This window comes from Dysidea avara, chromosome 7 (genome assembly GCF_963678975.1).
Source record: "Dysidea avara chromosome 7, odDysAvar1.4, whole genome shotgun sequence".
Taxonomy (NCBI): domain Eukaryota; kingdom Metazoa; phylum Porifera; class Demospongiae; order Dictyoceratida; family Dysideidae; genus Dysidea; species Dysidea avara.
In genome coordinates this window covers 31,029,737-31,052,391 of record NC_089278.1, presented here as the reverse complement: position 1 = coordinate 31,052,391, position 22,655 = coordinate 31,029,737, and the positions used below count along the sequence as shown (strand labels likewise).

The window sequence follows — 22,655 nt, the reverse complement described above, 5'->3', positions numbered from 1 at the left end:
GGAGTGACAACCTCAGCTTCATCTCTGAAAAGGTGATTGTACTGCTAGATGGAATGAAAGATAGAGAAGCAGGGGAAAATTATTTCAGTCGATAAAAGGGCATTCTATAGAAGAGAGCGATTTGATGCAGTCAAATCTTTATGTGGATGAATCTGGAATACCACTTGATCATTGGTCCCTGTATACTTTAACAAAAAGGTCAAAACAATGTAAGATAGTGTTCATCAGGGAATAAAGCACAAGCAATTATGGTTAGGTGTGTTAATGCTTTAGGGCAAACAATTCCTCCTTTAGGCCACACAAAGTCAATTATATGTTTCTGGTCCCCGTGCGGGTCATTTTTAAACCAGTCGCGCACCCAGCCGGCTGTGCGCGCGCCTGTTTACTGAATTTGTTTTTTGTAAAAATGTGTGTCTGTACCTAGGCGACTCTTCTTAAGCGGTTTTCCCTTTCAGTTTTATAGATATTTACCACCTTTAAAAACAACGGTGAAGGCCTCATAAGCTTCCAGAGATAGCGTCTCCTTCGAGGAAAGAGGGGGGCGTTGCCCTCTCTCTTACGCGAACAAAAATGCAGGGCATCCTCGAGGCTTTCTCTAAGAGGTTTGTGTAAAATAATACAATAGAAAGGCTATAAAACAGTTAAGAAGATAGCTCTGTACGTTATTTGTGGTTCAAAGCGTTTTTTTTTTCTGGTTAGGCTTTCCAAGATGCTTCCTTAGCATGACGCGATCAATCGATTGTAAATGGGCGTGTTTGCTGCTATATCCTCAGTTTATTTTTTCATAGAGTTTATCAGCTTGTATCTTCTTTTGTGATTCCTGAAATTTAAACTTTTTACATCAACATTACAGTGCAGTTGGTAGCTATGTATGCATTAATCATTTGTAAAAAAAAAAAAAAAAAAAAGCCTGGTCACCTGGTCAATTTTTGCATCTGAGCTGGACCAGAAACATATAATTAACTTTGTGTGGCCTTATCATCTTTGATATGAAAATTTTAATTTACAGTGGACTGAGAATGAGGTGTTAGGAACAAAGTATGGTTTGTTGAGTGACAGTGGATGGATGAACATGTACATGTACATGGGACTCTTCAAGGAATAGTTATTAAAGAAAATTTTCTGTCATTTTAGCTCAAGTTAACCAATACTCCTACTCTTTGATGTTCACCGTTCCTACTACAATCTAGACACAATTAAACCTGAATGGTGTAATTGCAACCACTGGACACAGCAGTAATGGGCCAATAAAAATACATCAACAGGACATTAGCGATGAATACCTTCAAAAGAAGGACATGGAGAATGTATGGAGTGGCAAAAATTATGTACGTGCTGACAATAAATGGCAATCGACAATGCTTGCTTCAAATGCTTATAACTGACAAAATATTCAAGGTATGAATTTGACTTTTTTTGCAGGACAACTTGAACTACTATGGCACAAACAGACGAGGACTGGAAGTTCATAGCTCTTACAACATACACAATCCTTGAGCAAAAATTTATGTCGACAATTGGTGTCTTATACTATACACTACACATCAGGAGCCTAACATGTTGGGGTAAATTGCATGACACACATATAAAAATTATTGACAGGCAAAGTATGTAGCTGTATCATTTTCTGGAAACATAATACTAAAACCTAGCAATCAGTAACCTAGCCTATAAAAAATCACTGAGATTATGATGCTTACACTATTAACCAGTTTGTTGTGCACTACAAGGGATACTTGGATGTAATACTGTATAGCAGGTTATTATAGTGTCTGAAGTTCACAAAAAATAAAATAACAGCAGTTGAAAATTTGGCAATAGAAGGCCATCACTACAATTAGAATGTTGCTTTAAAATTGAAACATGGAAACACCTGCAGCAAGGAAGAACAAAGTGAATTCACATGCATGGCATTGTACAATCAACCGTTGCACCATTTTAGTTTGCTGTCTTTTGTATCCCAAGTCATATCCATAATTTAAATTACCTGTGTGGGCTAGGAGAGAGCTTTAAGAGAGCTTTAAGAGAGAGCAGGACTATTGCTAGAATGCAAGCTTGCTGGCTTAGTATAATCATTTTTGGTTTGAGCATAGATTTTTAAGTCACGTGCATCTGGCTATTATCTTAACCACATCAAATCACATTACCAGACACAGCTTTGGCTGGGGAAACATATCTTTCCAGAGTGCTTAGTGATGAAACTTTTAACAGCATGTGACCTTAGCAAAATCACATGATAACATTGTTGTCATAGTGCCAAAATCCTTGTGAATTAAAATTTTGCGAATAACTTCGAACACTAAAATTAACGTCTTGCTATAAAATCTGCACAATACAATATAAAAAAACACCAGTATGGCATAGCCTCTCTTTATTTGCTAAATGTATACACTAATCCTTTTCTGGCCTACCATCTAAAAATTATCTATGTGGACTAAGACACACTAGTATGGCAATTTTTGGTCAAACAGTGAACCAGAAACTACAACTGCAATGTTACTTTAATAAACAGTAATCAGCATTGACTTCTGGTAGCAGTATTACACAATCAATAAACAGAATTTGTTTACCTCTAATTCTATGTTGTCAGCTTTGAAAGACTTATGCATCCATTCAGCCAGTAGGTATAAAGGGAGGCAAACAACCAAAGACACTATAATCAGATATTGCATTCCTTGCACATCTAGAATAATTCCTGATACAAAATTGATAAAATATCCCATCAGAAATAAAATGGTGTGGAGCATATAGGCAATTTCCAAATTATCAGGTAGCATGTGTCCAATGTAGCCTAAATGAAAGATAAAAACCTTGAACATTGTGAACGCAAAATTGCTATAGTGACAGCTTAAGCATAGTTATACCACGCATGTATGAATATATTTTATGTGTTCATATTTGTAAATCATTACATATGTGTGCATGAGTATGCACTTATGTGTGTATACTATTTATGGACGAAAGTACATGCTTGTACATATAGTTTGTGTGTCAAGATGTTACATAACCTAGCTACCACACATATGTATAATAAATCACAGCAAAAGGATTGGAATATAAAACGGCCAGCTATAAATGCATCTGGAGCAACTGCTGAGCTCAGCAGACAAAAGTACCCCCTGGAGGTATTAGCTAGTATCATTCTTCCCTAACTTAAAAAAAAATTTAATAATAAGTTAATGTTAAACAGTGCCTGATAAGTAATATTAAGAACACAGCAACAAGAATAGAAGGTACTGCAGCAACTGCATAGCCTATGTATTCATGGGTGGAAGCTAGATTTTGTCATGCCCAGTCACACGTTACATACACAGTGACTACATAATTATATACAAACAATTCTAAAATACACACTACTCATAATTATGTATTTTTGAAAACATAACACTTTGCACATATTACTGAATTGAAGGATTTACATATTAGTAGACATAGCTCCCCGGCATTGAGAGCCTATAAAGTATGCAACTAAACATTTAAGTTTTAAAACCATGTACAAAATTAATTTGAAAGGTTCACATTAGCACTCTGTTTCCTTAGGCATAGCTACTGGGTAATGCAACTGCTATTGGAATGACCCCCAGGATAAAATCACTTATTAAAACTTTGCTAAGAGTTCACATGTGCTGTAGCATTGACAATTAGAACCGCAAGGAGTTGGAAATTTAATTTTAAAAGCATATTATACAACACATCTGTATGTGCACATTGGTTGTTTTCAAAAACACAGCTATCATACACATATATACTGATGCACAGCTTCATGATACTTCATAGATCCTTGGCTAACTCTGGATCAGTTTTAATAACCACCAAACATTTATTTGAGCATTAAAATATTTTCACCAAGCATATGATTGACACAACCCATAAACATGTATTTTTTCAAATCACAAGCTCTAATTAATCCACTCCAACACTTTAGTTAGTGTGTGGTACAAGTGCCCTATGCAAATAGCCTTAAACTACTCTCTCATGTCAGCTAGCAGTACAAGCACATGGAGATGTTTCTAAATAAACGGGTCCATAAAATGTTTAAAAATAATTACCAAGGATCTATTAAGTAAACAGCATACATATACGTACAATTACATAATCTTCTCAAAATGCAAAATAGTTCATTAACTAGTGAACTACTTCATGGTTAGCTATGAAATAATGAAAGCTATGTGTCGAAGTGCACAGTTAAAAACTTTCTGTACATTAATTAACAATTGGAAAGCACAACTGCATACATATCGTAGCTAATGTTTAGAGTTTTATAGCACAAACACTTTCCACGCTTGGTTTTTAAAACAAAGCAAACAAGCTTCTTCATGATGAATTCATCTCTCTTTGTGATGTGAAGTCTAACAATACATTTCTTATAGATTGCTGTAAAAATTGTGATATAAAAAAGGAAAGCAAAAAGTTTTAAGCACCTAGAAATGAAACACACAAATATTTTAAATATGATTATTAACACCCCATAAAAAAACAAAAGCTTTTCATTTACTACAGTAGTGGCAAAGATTATTGTCATCTTCAAACGATGTAAACTTCACAGAAGCAATGCTGGATGCGCATGAAATTTTATGTCACAACACACACTTAGCTCAATGATAACTAAGTGTGTATATACGTACACGCACAAACTGTACATGCTGGTACAGTAAGTGAATGTATGTCTTGATATTTGACCATTCCTGCAAGTCAGTCTAGCACAGATTCTACATTTTATGCACAGCAGATATTTGGTTATCCAAACCAGGTTAGCACACTAGTGCAGCACTGAAACAATTGACCTTTTCTCACTGTTTTAACCCTGTATACTTCAAAACTATTTTCACTAAACAATTGCATTGATAAAGGTTTGGAAGGCCAAACATCTGCTATGCATGGTCATACGTTCTGCCGCTGACAACCACAACTGTTTACACATTTTACAGCATTTTCTGATCAAAGCCTCAGCATAGCTGTTCCTATGCCATGTATACTGAGTTGATGAAAAGTGTCACCGTATGACAGTCCTAAATAAACAAGCATCCAATGCTACATACATGCATGCATATACATGTGATGTGGTGGATTTAGAAGTTTCAAACAAGGTAGGAATTAGAATTTGTAATTGGTATTAAATGACAAAATTATAAACTTGGTGTCTGTTAATAGAATTAGCAACAAAATAAAAGAACCTAAAGACCTAAAAACTTTCTCTAAATTCACCACTGATGTACATATATACACATGTAATTGCGGTAAAGATATTGAACACACATATATACAGAGATTATATGGGCTAGTACACTTCTGGGTATAATTGGTAGTGTACATAAAATAATATAACAATTACCCTGCATGGTAAAGTTTATTTATCCAAGCCAATTGGTAGAAGGTGCTAAGGTAAACGTTATGATTATCTTTGTAATGTCTGATAATCACTATACGTTGTAAGTACAAATTTCTGAGAGACATAATTTTTCAGACCAAATAGCATTTGAGGACCACTCATATCAAAGTATTAAGTAGCATACTAATAGAAATGAATGTTTAAGGTGGCACTAAACCGATTAAGGGCAGTCACACAAAGCTAATTGGACAGCATGTTAGTGGTTATGCATGAACAACTACAGATAACCATAGATGACACAATGGACTAACAGAACAAGCTCTATCAGACCATCAAGCTAACTACAGCACATGCTTAGAATATATTAGCTTGTCACAACTTGGGTTAATTCACTGCTGAACAGCACCAGCTGCCATTGCGTGATTACTGTCATGCCACATGGTATCCTTTCTTGTTAAACAACTTTGAAATTACTGTATGTACCACAGTCCATCAAAATTTGGTATGGGCATTGGGTAAGCATTACTCTGCAATAGTACGCTTCAAGTTCTTGTGATTCAGCTATGATGGAGTAGTTAGCCAATGTTGCAGTCCACAGGTGTGCATTTTCACTACTATCCAGGATGTTATCAGTAAAAAGCATTGTTCCACAAGGTGAGAAATGGTTGGAACCAAAGTGGCTTAGCACTAGGTTGTTCATTGGCCAAGTTATTTAAAAAATTGGCTTGAAGCTTTAGACTTATATAGAAGGCATGTTAATTCATGAAACTTTGTATGCTGCTATACTAAAACACAACAGGCAATCAGAACAGGTTTTATGCGTAAATTAAGTTTTACACTAGCAAGGTTTGGGCCACCCTAAAATAGTTCATTAAGCATGTTGGTTGCAACAAATTTGTTTTTGTAGCTGGACTTAATCAGTTCAGCTCCACCTTGAAGAAAGATATAGTCACCATGAAATCTAAAATAATTGCATCCCTCACAAATTTGTACACAGCATTTACATAAACCTGAACGATGATAATGTTTCCAGCTTAAAGTACATAAATATACTGTTGCACATTATACACATATGGATTATTCCTTGTCTAAAACCACCATGTGGTCATCTACTTTTAGTTAGCTGTAACTGCCAGTGTGAAAATTTAAAGTTGTAAAATTTTATGTTGAAAAATAATGATATAATTTGCATCATACCACAGTTCACTGCATTTCTACAGTGTGCGTACTTTTACACTAATGGGGCACAAAATGTGCTGAGTGTAATAAAGAAATTGCTTTGAAGTGCAAAAAGTAGCTATATAGCTCTAAATCCTTTCATGGACAGAAGTTTGCTATATAGCATCTTAATATAAATAATTTAAAGAAACACAGTAATTAGAATCTGGATCTACAAAAATCCCATGTGTTAGTGCAAACCTAATTTTACAGAACACAACAAATGCAATGGGTGAAATGTTTATGGACAATGGGAAAAAGATCTGTAGCTCCTTGGTGCTAATAGCAAAAAATTGGAAGCATCATGTTCCCCAAAGCTAGAAGGGTTTGTTTTGTGTCAGTGCTCACAAGGATATGGAAGATACAAGCATTAGTCTGCCTCATGTTGGACCTGAAGTTCTTCTCTCATACTTTCGCTTTTTCCCTGGTTGCAGTAAAGACCTGGAAGGAAAACCTTACCCAGCAATGGATTCGTCTGTTCATGGAGAACATGATGACATAAATTGCATCTGGCTACAAAGTCACATTCATAAGTTATGACCATTCAATACAACGCCTGCAATATATTTTCTGTATTGCCACTGTACAAACAGATCATTCTGTTGTTACCAAATGTAGCACTGTAACTTAGAACGTTCCTGGCTTCTAGATCTGAAACTTTGGTAGACCCTTTCTTAGACTATCTCGATAAAGGAAACATGATAGGATTCCAAAAATGTGCTAACATGTAGGATTCTTGCAGATCCGGTCACATTTAGCACAGCAATACACTACCATAGATCAAGATAATTATTATCTTGTGCATGTACAAGTCATTTGCACATTTGTACATCATAATATGTGACTGGATTTGCGAAAAGGTACCTTTTTCACACACAAAATTTGACCCATTTTGTGAACTTTAAGGCTTCATAACTTTTTGATCATGGCATATAATTGCTTGAAATGTTCAATGAATGTAGCTACAGTATCTGGTTACGTATTGATACTGAGACCAAGATAATCAGAATAAGGAGTCAAGTGTTACATCATTTTGCTTGCTGGTATGTCAAATGTGTGGAAAAGGTACCTTTTCACAAATCCGGTCACATATATACTGCATAATATATTATATATATATATATATATATATATATTAGTACAAAGAATACATACACATACACTAAATACTTATTGTGAAAATTATTTCAGATTTTGTCATTAACATAAAAGTAACTTTTTTCTAAGCCATGCACATTGCGTCCAGTAACTACTGTATAGCATATTCATCATTCAAGTATGAAAAGGTAAACTCAGACAGTTTTAGCTCTAAAAATCATTGTAATGTACAAGTGCAAAATCTCTCATGCATGAAATGTTGATGATTTTTAGACCCATGCAGAAAACACATATTCCACATAAATTAGATATGTAGATGGGAATTCCCAATATACATAACAATGTAAACTGCAAACATAAAGTACACTGAGCATGCATCTATCAAATATTGTTTAATCAACTTACTTGGTGCTAAGGTAATCCACTGGCCAGCAACAATACCCCAAACAGCAATAAATGTAAACACAAACACATAGCTGGGTTGTCTCTCCCAAATGACCAAGAATATTGCCAATGACAACGTGATCAGTGTGGTGAAGATAGCCACCACATACCTGGGAAAATATGCCAGGTAGATTTTACCAGTGAGGAAGGAAGATATGGCAGTAAACAGAGCATAAACCATTGTGGTATATCCAACCATATGAACACCAAAGCAAGCAGAGACATACTCCTAAAGTAAGAATGAAGACAATTTATTAGTTCAAGGATCATGCTTTGAATCTAACATATCAATCATACAGTATTAGAACTGTGTAATATGGATGAGCAAAGTTTGGGCATGGCCCATGATAAAATATCACCCAAAAACTTGATTTCTCCTCACAATGACATGACAGTATTTGTTGGGTACTATCAAATTCAAAATACCTTCAGTTCAATCCAAAACGTTGTTATAGAATCATATCTTTTCAATGGAATTTTTACTGTCTACCTGCCTGCCTGCCTTGCCTGCCTGCCTGCCTGCCTGCCTTGCCTGCCTGCCTACCTTGCCTGCCTACCTTGCCTGCCTGCCTTGCCTGCCTTCAGACAAGCATAGCTCGATAACGGCTAAGGCTATGGGCTTGATTTTTCACTGTTCGATGTCGCTTCATCCCGAGATGTGCCTTTTGGCATCAGTAGCACAGTACATACAATGCACATATGACATATCATGGACTTACCTTTGTCCTCCTTTGTGTCCCATTTCTTTTTGCTGACAGCCCAAGGTGTAAATTGGCGGTAGCGCGATGCATGGCTTCCCTACAGTACGTTTGTAAACAGGAATTGTCCGTATTTTCCATGGTGATTGGATTGATAGCAGAGACAATTCTAACACTGTTCTTCATTTGTAATGCTGTGTAACAGGCTGAAAATAGCTGAAAGCGAAGCGTCATGGCGGTTGCACTTTTTGAGGCAGTAATTGATAGTTGGAGGCACACAAATAGGCTTGCGTCGATTATGACAGCATAATTTTTGGCATAATAGGGGATGAAAAGCATAAAGCATAATGCTGGCATAATGGAACATAATTAGGAGCCACAATAAGTATAACTTCTGCTATAACAGTCACAGAGTCAAGGGCTAACCTGTTTTGGATGGTGAAATGAATCCTGATAACGAGTAGAAAAATGTGCTACTACAAGTTTACACTCCTCGACGAAATGAATATTTTCATTGTTGGTTTGAGTTTTATCAGTCATGTGCCAACTAGCACCAAGGCATGGCAAAGCAGTTTAGCTGAGCTACAATCATTGAACTTGGTATTATATAACAAGTCTCATTGTTTGATTTTGAATAAAATGTGATATGATGATTATGATTATTGGAAGCTCGATTGGAAAACAATATCCACCCCAAAAACACCTTCGCTGTAAAAAAGGCGTGCCCAAGAAACTACAAGTACCTGGAACCCAATGTAAAAAAACAAAAAGAAAACAGCTCAGCTGAAGTGAAAAGTAACTGGTAACTTAAAGAGCTGATATCTGAAGCGGCCAAGAATACAATTACTAAAGTTTAATCCATGCAAGAAAAGAACACCTTGGCTATAAAACAGGTGTGTACATGAAAGTAACTGGCAACTGAAATGGCTGATATCTGAAGCGGCCAAGAATGAATGGTCATATACAACTAATTCAAAAATTTAACACTGAACCTTTATAATTCAGCTGTGTTCTATATTAACTCTTGCTGCATCATAAAGTAATTTCTTTTAACTCTAATTGGCTGGTAATTTAGCCGCCTTTTTTAATAGTCAGTATAATAGAGCAAAAAAAGGCGGCCAAATTACCAGCCAATTAGAGTTAAAAGAAATTACTTTACGATGCAGCAAGAGTGAATATAGAACACAGCTGAATTATAAAGGTTCAGTGTTAAATTTTTGAATTAGTTGTATATGACCATTCATTCTTGGCCGCTTCAGATATCAGCCATTTCAGTTGCCAGTTACTTTCATGTACACACCTGTTTTATAGCCAAGGTGTTCTTGCATGGATTAAACTTTAGTAATTGTATTCTTGGCCGCTTCAGATATCAGCTCTTTAAGTTACCAGTTACTTTTCACTTCAGCTGAGCTGTTTTCTTTTTGTTTTTTTTACATTGGGTTCCAGGTACTTGTAGTTTCTTGGGCGCGCCTTTTTACAGCGAAGGTATTTTTGGGGTGGATATCACTCATTTTTGTCAGTGATAGACTCTACATTTGGTTTAAAAGGTAATTTTTTTTGGAAATGAGCAATTAACATTGATGCAGAATATTATCTTGGAGAGTCAGTAAAATCCATACATAATAATGATTGTTTCATAACACCGTAAATTCGGAAGTATGAATTTACGGTGTAGTATGACTGTTCTATTAGAGTAAATCTATCTTTACTGCCTGCATGTGACGAATATATCTCATATCTGTGCATGTTAAATGCTTCAGACACCTAATTAAACTTGCAAGTGACTAATTAGTTTACAGTTGCTACACAGCTATAAATACATTTGTAATTGTTATCACCATAATCATTTATCATGTTATAACCATTTTTTATTATTTTGGTCACAACTTCAGGATTAGAGCAGCAGAGAAAGGAATAGAGGACTCAACCATCAAGACTTGTATATGGGAGATGGAACAGTATTGCGATGGACAATGCCGGTACTAACCCCTCAAGGGTGTTGCAGTACAGTATAGATGCAAGACCAGAGCCTCGATTGTCACCTTTTGACTGTGGTCACAACTTCAGGATTGGAGCAGCAGAGAAAGGAATGGAGGACTCAATCATCAAGACTCGGGGAGATGGAATAGTATTGCCAAGGATAATGCCAGCACTAACCCCTCAAGGTTGCCACAGTGCAGTATCGATACAACCACTCCAACCAGTGCATAAGACCAGAGCCTCGATCATCACCTTTTGACTGAAATTTTTATACTTGATGAAGCAATTAAAACACAAAAGGTTGTAGTACTTATACTTTCCTGAGGGAGCATGCCCCCAGAGTTCCAGACTCCCTTGCCTGTTCAGCAGAATAATAGGATTGAGCCTTACTACCACTTTCACCTTTATTCTTGGCCCGGATGTACATATCGGCAACATAATACAGTAGCTGTAGATAATGCCCCTAGGCAGAGCTATAGGGGTGGGAATTTTTCTCTACTATCACACTATCACAGTAGTTCTTCTCGCAGTTCTTTGCCTGGCCATCATCAACTGCTGTCAAAACATTAGTGTCGTCCCCCAGACCCTTCCTCAAGCATGCTTATCACACAAAAATAACTTAGTTTAGCAGTGCACAAACAATTATTGACAGCATATGTACACTTACCGCATTGTTGAACCATGTATACCACCAGAATCCACCGGATTGACAACTAACATGTGATCTATTTAGGGGAAATCTCGTGGAAAGTCCCTAATTACCTTAAGCAGACACTCGTGATACGTGGTTTTAAATTGAATGGTTTAAGAATGTAACTAGATGGTGAGGCGTACTTTAATCGGCTCGACTTTAATGAGAAACTCGAGCCCCTCGTGAGAAACTACATCGCTTGAGCAACGCTTGAAGAAGTAAGAGTCAAGAATACTGATCGAGGTACTCTATGATATATGCCAGTCTTGAATGCTAACGAAACGAGGAGTGAAGTTTGTGTAACGTGTCACATCGCCACACACTGATTCACCGTGTTTGTGCGATAGGGTTTATGGACCTGTCCACCAGATGCTGAAAGGAAATTCATTCCACCACATGTTGAAAGGAAATTCATTCCAACTTGTGAAGTTATTGATATACTCATTGTCGGGGTCCACGGGGACATCGATGATCATTTACCAGTCAGCTGTAAGTAATGTCACAACAGAAGGAAAGGAACCATTTCCATACCCCGGCTATGGCATACTGATTTTCCTGGTCAGTTTATGTACACTCAACCACAGATCGAAATGTAGAACTTTGGTTGCAGGTGGAAAATAAACACCTTTTTACTCAGTTACAAGAGATTCACCCAGCTGGGATAAAATGTTGAAGTGAATGTCATTAGTACTAACTTGTTCATCAGGTATTGGACAATTCCAAGTGTCCAGATTATGCAGTTGTCCTCATGTTCAAGTTTACACATTTAGGCATGTTCCACAATGTCCTATAATCTATTACTATATCAGTGTGGAATAATGCTTATATAATATTTTTCATATTCCAGGCTTTAGGTGTATTGTATTTAACACCTGCTTGTTGGTTTTTGCAGGCCATCTGGTCATACTGGTTTATCCACTAGCAGTTGAATGTGATCATGGTACATATGTAATTTGAGACCATGCAAGAACAAAGATACAGGTGTCATGAATTTCAGGTCAGTTAACGTTCAGAGGAATTGTATTATTGCAATTGTTGTTTTTGTAGTTATCAATTATCAGTGACCAGTTTGTGATAGCGTACTTTTGTTTGACCAATGACCTAATGTTCTGGTTTACGTGCTTACCCAACAGTTATGTTACTCACTTAACCTGCATATGGGATATATATTTTTAGTTCATTTTGATTATCCATCCTTTATTGGTACAGCCTGGCATATTGATTTTTTGCACATTCTCTTTTTAATTCAGTGCCTGCTGGATTGTTTCGTCAGATATCGAAACAGGTGTCTTTGGTGTTGCAACCGATGTTCCAGGTCAGTTTGCATGTGTGTTTAATTTAAGGTTGACTTCAGTGCCTGCTTATTCTTTTACAGGTCTCGGTATCGAGTGTCATGAATTTCAGGTCAGTTGACGTACAGAAGAATTGTATTACTGCAATTGTTGTTTTTGTAGTTATCAATTATCACTGTATACTAGTGATGTGAATTTGCAGGTCAGTCTACTCAGATGTATCGGGTATAGTGTTGATGGGTTCAAACAAATATCCAGTGTAGACTGTAGTGGCATCAAGGGTGTTAACTTCTAGGTCAGTTTACATGTTGTGATGTTAGTGATTTTTTCCTATAGTACCCAGATGTTAAGTGTATTGTATTTAATGCCTACCTGTTATGTTTTTAAATTATGGTATATCAGTGTAGACAGTGCAACAGTAAGCCTTCTGTGTTGTAGTAACTATTTGTTTCATAATCATGCTGTTGTCCTGGAATGGCACAATTTTTGGGCAACCAGTGTGAAGTCCAGTGGTACAAACATTGTATTATGACCAAGTTGTGATAGCGTACTTTAGTTTGACTAATGTCCTAATGTTCAGGTTTGACATGCTTACCCAACAGTTATGTTATTCATTCACTTAGCCTGGGATATAATTTTTGTTCATTTTGATTATCCATGCTATTATTGATACAGCCCGGCATATTGATTTTTTGTACATTCTCTTTTAATTCAGTGCCTGCTGGATTGTGTCATCAGATATCGAAACAAGTGTTTTTTGTGTTGCGACCAATGTTCCAGGTCAGTTGCATGAGTGTTTAATGTAAGGTTAACTTCAGAGCCTGCTTATTCTTTTACAGGTCTCAGTATCGTCATGCTGACATACAAAAAATCATCACTATTGTTGGAACTATTTTTAGTCAAGTCTTGATTTGATGTTGATTAACGTTGTTACACATTGTTGTATGTTTACCATATGGCAAGAAATTTTCATGGCCATCATGAAATTTGAATATTGTGTAAGTTGTGTGGAACAACCCCAACTCATACATGGTCACTGGCAAACCACGAACCACATTCGAGCCACAACACCACCAACCACATTCGAGCAATCCATTACAAAATTTTGTTGCACCATTTGTGTGTGCATAATACTTAATTAAAGCCACAACACAAGCTACATGGTAAACACTACATAGAGGTGGTAACCCCTAAAGGCTTGTTACCTTTTGTATTCACCTTATCAGCCTTTGTGGTTAATCTATTAAAAATTACATGTAAATAGAGAATTGAAGAGTATGCTTAAAGCACCTTCGCTAGTGATTTTGTTCTTCACACCATAAGACAACTGGCGATTTATAAACGCTCGCATGGGGTGTGGCACTAAATGGAATTTAAAAAATTTCTGCTTAAAACGCCATCCCTAGGGAACTTACGGTTCAGCACGTTGTCACAACTTGTTTATCAGGCATTAGAGTTTGTGTCCACGTCATGCCTTTAAAAGTTATTGTAGGGATTAGAGGTTTGATTGAAGAAAATACGCGTATAGGCAAACCAGGATTGGATAATGTCAGTGCTAGATGGACTATACAAACACGACTATGTTGACTGGTATAATGTGACAGTAGTTGTAACATAAGGTAGAGAAATAAAGTGAAATACGCCTATTTTTTATTTTGCAATGGTTACTTTTTTATTTTAGCGAGGTCGCAAGAAAACTATGATGATGACGACTCCTAAAGATTTTTTTATCACGTAACGCAATACAAATCTATTGAGAGATGTTGCATAATCTAGGACTAATATTGCAAAACCGGCCCTACACGTAAATAACTCACAGTAGTGGCCGCGCGTCTTTTGATTGGGCGTGCGCTTTGTAGTTTCTTGGCCGCGCGACTCACTACCGTGAGTCTTGATAAAAGAAGCTCTAAGGTTAGTGTTGAGTGAACTTGAGTCAGATAGCTAGTGAATGTCTGGACATTGAAAATAGTGCATGAGGTCTGGAGTGAGACTGAGGTTAATATCAAACTAGGAAAGTATTTCAAGAAGATCGAGATTCTCTAATAGAACTGTCAAACACTCTAATAGAACAGTCATCACACAATGAGAACCATTAAGTGTTTATCCCCAGGAGGCTAATACTATGTTCTATGCAAATGCAAGTTACATATTATACTGAGCAATTGATGTCCTTTGAATACCAATCAGGAGATCAATCAGAAATGATGCATAATATTATATTTGCATACAAAACTACAAAGATATTAGACAATAAATTAATGTCTATAGCTTCTGAGGGACTATAGATATGCCCCCAGATCCCCTGCTCTAATATGCCTATGAACTCTGGAGCACATCCAATTTCAAGGTATTGCTATTATTTATATGTTGCAGTTCAAGTGACACTTCTCCATTTACATTGTGTCATATGAAGAACTTCTTTGCACAAAGAAAAAACACACAAATTAAAAGCATAATGCATTTCTGAAAAGCATAAAAACAAGCATAATAGGCAGAAAATTGGGGAAATTCCAAAAAGCATAATAGGCAAATTTTGGAGCATAATAGACTCAAGCCTACATACGAATCGTCGTATTTTCGTGGTGACTGGATTGTTGCAGAGGCACTTCTTCTACTGTTTTTCGTCTAGCACTGTGTAACGGGCTGAACATACGTAGCTAAAAGCGAAGCTGCACTTTCGAAGCAGTATTTGATAGCTGGGGAGCACGCCATTCAGATGAAAACATTAATTCTAGATCTGGTGCCATCCTTTCTTTTGATGTGGTATGCATGGGTTCACCAGTCATAATAATGTTACAAAAAAATAAACAAACAAGTTTAAGAAACTATTAGGAATTTTAAGTTCGATTTGGGATCATAGAATAAAAGTAGGGAAACAAGGGAGGTCGCCTACACCTGCAGATATAATAGTGAACATTTAATCCCTTATTCAGTCTTGGTTTTGGGGTATAGACTGAAATAGGGATTAAATGTTCACTAGTATATCTGCAGGTGTAGGTGACCTCCCTTGTTTCCCTACTTTTTTCTATGATCCCTAATCGAACTTAAATAAAATTCCTAACTTTTCTTAAACTTGTTTACTTACAGATATCTTCTAGCTCAAAGCATACTACACACTGACTGCAAATGACCTGTTGTTCATTGAGACCACACCCCTACATGTACTTTGTTAATTTTGAACCCCTTTTGTGTTTATATCTGTATTAACAAGCAGACCTACCAACCCTATATTCTTGAGATTTTGCCCATGAAACAAGTAATCAAGTTGAAGTGGCCTTAATGAAAAAAAATTTAACTTTGTGTAAAATAGTCTATCTTATTTTGTTTACTCAAGATGAGTTCAAATATCTTTTGCAGTAGACCAACAAAAATGTACATTTATTTACATGACATTAAAGCAATAGTATGTAATCAATCTTTCTTCACTGATTTTGTCTTTGCATGTAGTGACGAAAGGTGACATAAAGAAAAAGGTACTCAACACTATTCATAATAAACATGATGGTGCAAGTTTCAGCTCTATACAACATTGCATTTGTAAGTTACAACCAATTTAATAAGCATCTGTAATTTATTTTGCATACACAAATATTATTGATCTTTCTTTTGTTGATATTACAGGTTTTTGCAATTGAATTCAGTGACTTTGCAATTGAATTCAGTGACTTTGTAATTGAATTCATTCGTTTGCAATTGAGTTCATCGCTTTTTGCAATTGAATTTGTCCCGTTTGCAATTGAATTTGTCGGTTTAGCAACTGAATTCATCCCATTTGCAATTGAATTCGTCGGTTTTGCAATAGAATTCATCGCTTTTGCAGTTAAATTCGTCCGTAACAAGAATGGCAGCTGGAGAAAACATGAAAACATGATGTAGCAGCTGCTACAAGATCTTGTTCAAGTACAACAGTAGTAAACAACTCTTTATAAGGCAATAATTCTTCCTCTACAGGCTATCTAGCAACATTCCAAACTCTACTGCGCCATTCGCGATGGGTGTGAACACTTGCAAGCAAGCTAATTAACTTGTCAGACAGCTATCAACTTCGTGCACTACCAGCTCCAATTACCTTCTAATGTCTCAAGTGTAACTCTCCATGGCGTGAATAATTCATCTCTTAATGAACGGTTGGTTTCATGGAGCCGTTTTGTTTATGACGAATCGTAATGCAAACGCGACGAATTCTATTGCAAAACTGACGAATTCAACTGCAAAACTGATGAATTCAATTGCAAAACCGACGAATTCAATTGCAAACGGGACGAATTCTATTGCAAAACTGATGAATTAAATTGCAAACGGGACGAATTCAATCGCAAAGGTGACGAATTCAATTGCAAAAACCTGTATGTAGGGTTGTAATTCCAAAATTTATTGGCATTGGAGAGACTGAAACTTTACTAGAGCGTGCACTTGGCTAAGTAGTTTATAAAGAATTCGAAAAATGCATCATTATGTCAGTTTTTTGCAGATTGATTATTGAGTCATAAATTGGGAATTTTAAGCTAGAGTAGAGATAATAGCACCCCAATAAAAAGTTATGAAACAAGCTGGATTGGAGTAATATACGTGTATGGTCCAATTACAATAAGAAGCGAATACCCCTACTGCATGATTCCCACAGCCCAGCAGAGATATTCATTTCTTACTGTTTTACAGTAATGTACTAGCTACTCCAATCCAGCTTTACGCAGTGGGATACTAGAAATTCCTACTACATACATACGTAATGCACTTAATAGACAGAATGCATATGCACATAATTAAGATACATACCTTAGGAAAGCTTCCAATAGTAAAAGCTTCAACCATTGAACTACTTATGGAAAGTGGAAAGCAGAACAAAATATATCCTCTCTTCCTAACAATATTTAGTAGTTCCATGCCACTGTTTTGAAGCTCTAGCAACAATTTTGTGCAAACAGAGTTTAATTGGTGTTCTTTTGTATTCTCTCCTTTTATGTGATCCAAAAAGAGTATAACAATAGTAAATGCAATCAAAGCACAGAGTAGCAGTACCCCACGTAATATCATCAAATATTTATTGTAAGGATCAATGTGGTCAGTATTTTGTTCTAAGTTACAACTTTCATTCCCAACAGCCACAGACTGTTCATCCAAGCCAGATGGTAGTAGTATTGATGAAGACATTACATTTCCTAACAGCATGCCACCAGCATAGCTAGTCATTACAATACCATTGGCAAAACTCATCATCTTCTCAGGACTTACATTGTACTCATTGGCATAGTTGATAGCTAATTTGTTCACATAAGTGATGCCACTAATCCAATACATTGAAGCTGCTAAACCATAGAATACTGCAGCTGGAATAAGTATGAAATACGACATGTAGAACTGACCAGCAACAAAAAGAACATAAGAGAAGTTGGCAACAACTAGGATCCTCATCATTCCAAATGAACGAACCAGTGCTGGTGACATACATGTAGCTGTAAATCCAACAAATGAAAACACAGCCAGTGACACAAAACCAAGAGTCTTCCCAGCAAGTGTAGTAAGCAGATTAGAGGAAGAATACACTGCTGCAAATGAGAAAGTTACTGAGAAACCAAACAAAACAAAGTTCTTGTAGTAATAACGGAATTTGTTGTTGTGAGTGACTGGATTCTTATATTCATCCATAACTTTGTTTATTTCAAAATGATCCATACTCTTAACAGCTTCGTCAGTTGATAATACATTATAATCTCCTTCCATTTCTGTAAAGAAAACACACAATAATAATTATGTAGACCAGAATTATAGCTTACAAATACATAATGTGTAGGTATATAGTGTGAAGAATGTTTAATGTAGTATTCTTCTCCCAGGAAAGCCTTTTCTTTTTTTTCATTTCAACAACTCATCAAGTTACAGGTGTCTTGATAAACATATATTGCTGAGAAGTGATCTTTGGTGTTCTTAATTCAGGTGGGCACTCATAGCCAGACAATGGCTGGTTGTGGGCACACGTCTGGTTTACTGAAATTGTTTTCGTAAAAGTGTGTGTGTGTGTGCGTGCGTGCGTGCGTGCGTGCGTGAGTGCGTGCGTGCGTGAGTGCGTGCGTGCGTGCGTGCGTGCGTGCGTGCGTGCGTGTGTGTGTGTTTCTATCTACCTATGTGTCTATCTATGTTTGTCTGTATGCACCCACGTGAGCAAAATTGTTAATGGTAAAAGCAGCTTGCACGTAAAAAGTAAAAGAGAAAACGAAGTCTGTACTATACTTCCGAACAGGTAAACTTTGTGGTTTCTTACTGGTAGTCTGAAATACAGGTATGATGACTTCTCTCAGGCTTTGTGAATTACCTTCCCTTTGGGTTCTACAGGCAATTAACAATTGAAAAAACAATGATGCACGCCTCGTAGAGTATCAGGAATAGTCTATCCCTTGGAGTTGGAAGCCCTAAGTATGCAAATGAAAATGAAGAGCAGCTTTAGAATTAGTCGGAAAAATATGATAGTTTAACTATAAAACTTTAGAAGATACTTCTGTGTATAATGTTGTTAAAAGTGGTTTTTGTAACAAGCACTTCCTTAGCAATGCATAGCAATATAATTGAAGAATTATGAAAATTTCATGAATTACAAAGTCCAAAATTACAATAACTTAATTAATTGATGCATTATTGCAAAACCAAAAACCTATTAGCTAAAATAATAACATAGCAAATACATAGTTAATTAATTACAGATGTGAGTTAGCTAGCTAGGATAACTGCATGGTGGCTAGTGGTAGAAGTAGCACAACATCAACTTGTATATATATATATAAACACTTTCACACCTCAGATCAAAGGAACTGCCTAAATGTAGCAGGGCTACAACTAGGCTGTTTTGACAGCTAGACTATTTTGACATATAAGGAAGATCAGGGGTGAATGTGGTAATTACAACTATTATGCGATACTTTGCAGTTGTATTTAAAGCCTTAAATCAATCAGTTTAAAGCCTTTGAAGTTACTTCATGTAAAGCCTTAAATCAATCAGTTTAAAGCCTTTGAAGTTACTTCATGTATTTGAGAGTACTTTTGATGTACTTGAAAGTGCTTTTTTGATGTGGTTTGGTATAGTTTCAAAAGTTTCAACTATAGCACTAGCACTTACTATGTAATGTTTTCAAAATGTTTAAGAAACCTATATCACCAAGAGATAGTTTTATTGTGGGATTCAGTTTGTCTCAATTGAGAGCCACAGTAGACTCAATTGTAAACCACATGAAACCCACAATATAAAGTGCATCTTGCCTATATAGGTTTTATATGCATTTTAGTAGTTTGTAAAAGAAAGAAACACTTAACAACACAAATAGGCATTCCTTTGATCTGTCCGTTTCTTTCTTTGATCTACCCATGCAAAGTGTATTATTTCTACATGCAAAGTATTATTTACCCATGCAAAGTGTATTATTATCTACCCATGTTAAGTGTATTATTTCTTTAATCTACCCATGCAAAGTGTTACATATTAGCTGTAACATGGGGCATTCGGGCGAAGCCCTCATGCCCGTGTTACCACTATTACATATACACCAGCATGTATATATACGCATTGGAATATACATATGCGTGTGTCTAGTGTGTATTAATTAGAGTGTGTCACGTTGTAGTCCACCGAGAGGGTTAAGATACAACATTTGGCAACGAGAATGGTACACGGCAGCATCCGTGAGTTTGACCCCCGGAAAGAATCAGTGGAAGATTTCTATTAACATTTAGAGTTTTACTGTGTGGCGAATAACATAAGACCAGGCGATGGCGACAATTGGAAGAGGGTTTTTTTTCTTATGTTGTTGGGACAAATGACCTTCACAAAACTCAAGGTATTGGCGAGTCCTATGCCAGTGGGTGAGTTGACAATGGATGGTATCCTGCAACGTCTCACCAGACATTTCCACCCCAAGACTATTGAAATAGCGGAATGATTCAAGTTTATTAAACGCAGTCAACGTGACAATGAATTTGCTACAGACTTTATCACTGAGTTACATGCTCTAGCCAATCCTGCAATTTTGGAGCCTATCTTGAGACAGCAATCAGAGACCAGTTCATGTGTGGACTCAGGACTCCAAGTGTCAGCAAGAGTTGCTATGTCAGGCAGAGTTGATGGCCGACTCAGCATTACAGCGAGCCAGAGCAACCATGCAGAGAACAGTATAAACATTCTATATCCATGTATGCACAATTCTAGCTAATACATCCTCCCACACTGACCAACTAACAGACCTTATAATTGCATCGAGTTGTGTTACTAGCCAAATTAATGCCATACATGTTTCATAGCATCAACATACCTGACATAGCTATGAACAATACCAATGTGTGACTTAATCCTGGATTGTGCCATCGCATCCTGATATGTACATGTAATAGCTACGCAAGTAGCTAGTGACAGCATTGTTAATGGTGTAGCTAGCATAATACAAATACTTCTAAGTAACTTACCAAACTTGGCACTGACTGGAGAGCTTGCACAGTATAGTAAAACCATGCAGCACCTGGCTATAGCATTCCTAAATATACATGCAGTAGCTAGCTAGCAAAAAGGTTACAATAGCTGTAGATAGCACCGTAAACTCTCGCAGCACATTAGCACATACCACTCGGGGCATATAGTCATATGGCATTAGTAGGCAAAAGTTTACTCCGCAGCAGTGCGTAGACTAGTGGCTACGTCGTATAGACTTACGTACATGCGTTGTAGAGAATCTATGGTTATGTGACGCACCTCTGTTTCACTTCGTTGTCAACCTGGCCCGGCTTGGCTGGCTAGTCTTTAATACGACCCCGGGAACACAGTAGCTACCTGTAAGTAAGTTCAATTCAGTATGCCTCGGGAAAGCCGATTTCAGGGGGCTGTAGCCAAGGAATGAAGCGCAGAAAGGCTGATGCAACACCTACAACTGTTACTGAGAAGTTTCAGACTTGCTAGGCCTGGCATACCGGTTTAGCTGGAATGATCAGATATTCCGGCAGTAGCTCCGGACATTGCCGCGGTTTACTGAGACTAACTGAAAGTCGGTGTAAAAAAATTCTTAGTCACCACTGGATCACCAATACCAGTTCCTTAAGAACTCTACCCAGTCTGAGTGTAGAAAGCCGAGGACTTCGTGATTTGTTTGAGCTAGATAGCTCAGTACAGAACTGGCCGGAAAACAGAACATACAGAACAAAGAATAGAAGAGAGAAGCCGGCACGGTGAAAGGAGCCTACTAAGGGGAGGTGGGGGTAGATGGATACCCCTGACTCAGCAATTACGAGGACGGTCAGCAAAGTAATGCAGGGTGCCGAGTCCGGCGAGGGGCACGTCCGACACTCTGAACTGATCTCGCCGGTACGCTTCGTCACTGAAATCATAGCCGACTTAAAAAATGGAGGCAGACCACGATTGGAGTCAAGACACGAGATTACAGGGCTGTGCTGGCTCGTTAGTGACTGATAAGCAGCAAAATCAACCGGCAGAAAAAAACTTCTGGCCAACATTTTCAGGTTGTCCACCAATAAAACCACTGATTCTTGCCATGCCAGGTCCTTCACAAGGCCTGAAACCGCCATTCGAGCACTCCATACCACCCAGAAAATACGTCTGTTAAAACCAGCCTCGAGTAGTTTGAGTAGTACTGAGGTCAAAACTAGCAGTGTGATAGTGTAGCTGTCCACTGGTGGTGTTAGTTTGATTTTGTCTGATGTGCGATTTGGATCCATTTTATAAAATCTGGTCACAAATGCTGAGTGCTACGGTGTACCCATTCCCTGACCCCTATACAATAAATACGTACACATTATTGGGTTATAATCTTGATATTAAACTCCATACATATCTTGGTGTAGGAATTGATAATACCATGTCATGGTCATCACATAGCTATACAAACAATAAGTAATAGATCAACCAAACTGTTGAA

General features: G+C 37.1%; 1 protein-coding gene and 1 long non-coding RNA gene across 8 annotated transcripts in view; one reads left to right on the top strand and one right to left on the bottom strand.

The window, feature by feature from the left end:
* Window positions 1-21,710, bottom strand: part of LOC136261555 (protein unc-93 homolog A-like) — a 28,970-nt gene extending 7,260 nt beyond the window's left edge. Inside the window, exons 1-5 of one of the 4 annotated variants that reach the window (XM_066055572.1) lie at window positions 21,479-21,710; window positions 17,527-18,473; window positions 8,051-8,318; window positions 4,918-5,009; window positions 2,684-2,791 (exon numbers count right to left, since the gene is read on the bottom strand). In XM_066055572.1, the coding sequence (XP_065911644.1) occupies window positions 4,939-5,009; window positions 8,051-8,318; window positions 17,527-18,471 (1,284 nt within the window). In that variant the 5' untranslated portion in view covers window positions 18,472-18,473; window positions 21,479-21,710 and the 3' untranslated portion in view covers window positions 2,684-2,791; window positions 4,918-4,938. Of the gene's footprint in view, window positions 1-2,570; window positions 5,010-8,050; window positions 8,319-17,526; window positions 18,474-21,478 lie in introns of those variants that run through there. The other 3 variants (XR_010703944.1, XM_066055570.1, XM_066055571.1) reach the window with 3 other exon arrangements.
* LOC136261912 (uncharacterized) lies at window positions 11,132-14,344 on the top strand. 4 transcript variants are annotated; one of them, XR_010704052.1, is made up of 9 exons: window positions 11,133-11,751; window positions 11,806-12,016; window positions 12,069-12,228; window positions 12,351-12,455; window positions 12,506-12,773; window positions 12,834-12,862; window positions 12,913-13,045; window positions 13,466-13,530; window positions 13,590-14,339. It is a non-coding gene; the product is annotated as an uncharacterized lncRNA (long non-coding RNA). The 4 variants fall into 4 exon arrangements; XR_010704049.1 differs by having other exon boundaries at window positions 11,132-12,016; window positions 13,590-14,344; XR_010704051.1 differs by having other exon boundaries at window positions 11,135-12,016; window positions 12,709-12,773; window positions 12,953-13,045; window positions 13,590-14,343.
* Window positions 21,711-22,655: the final 945 nt, after the last annotated feature.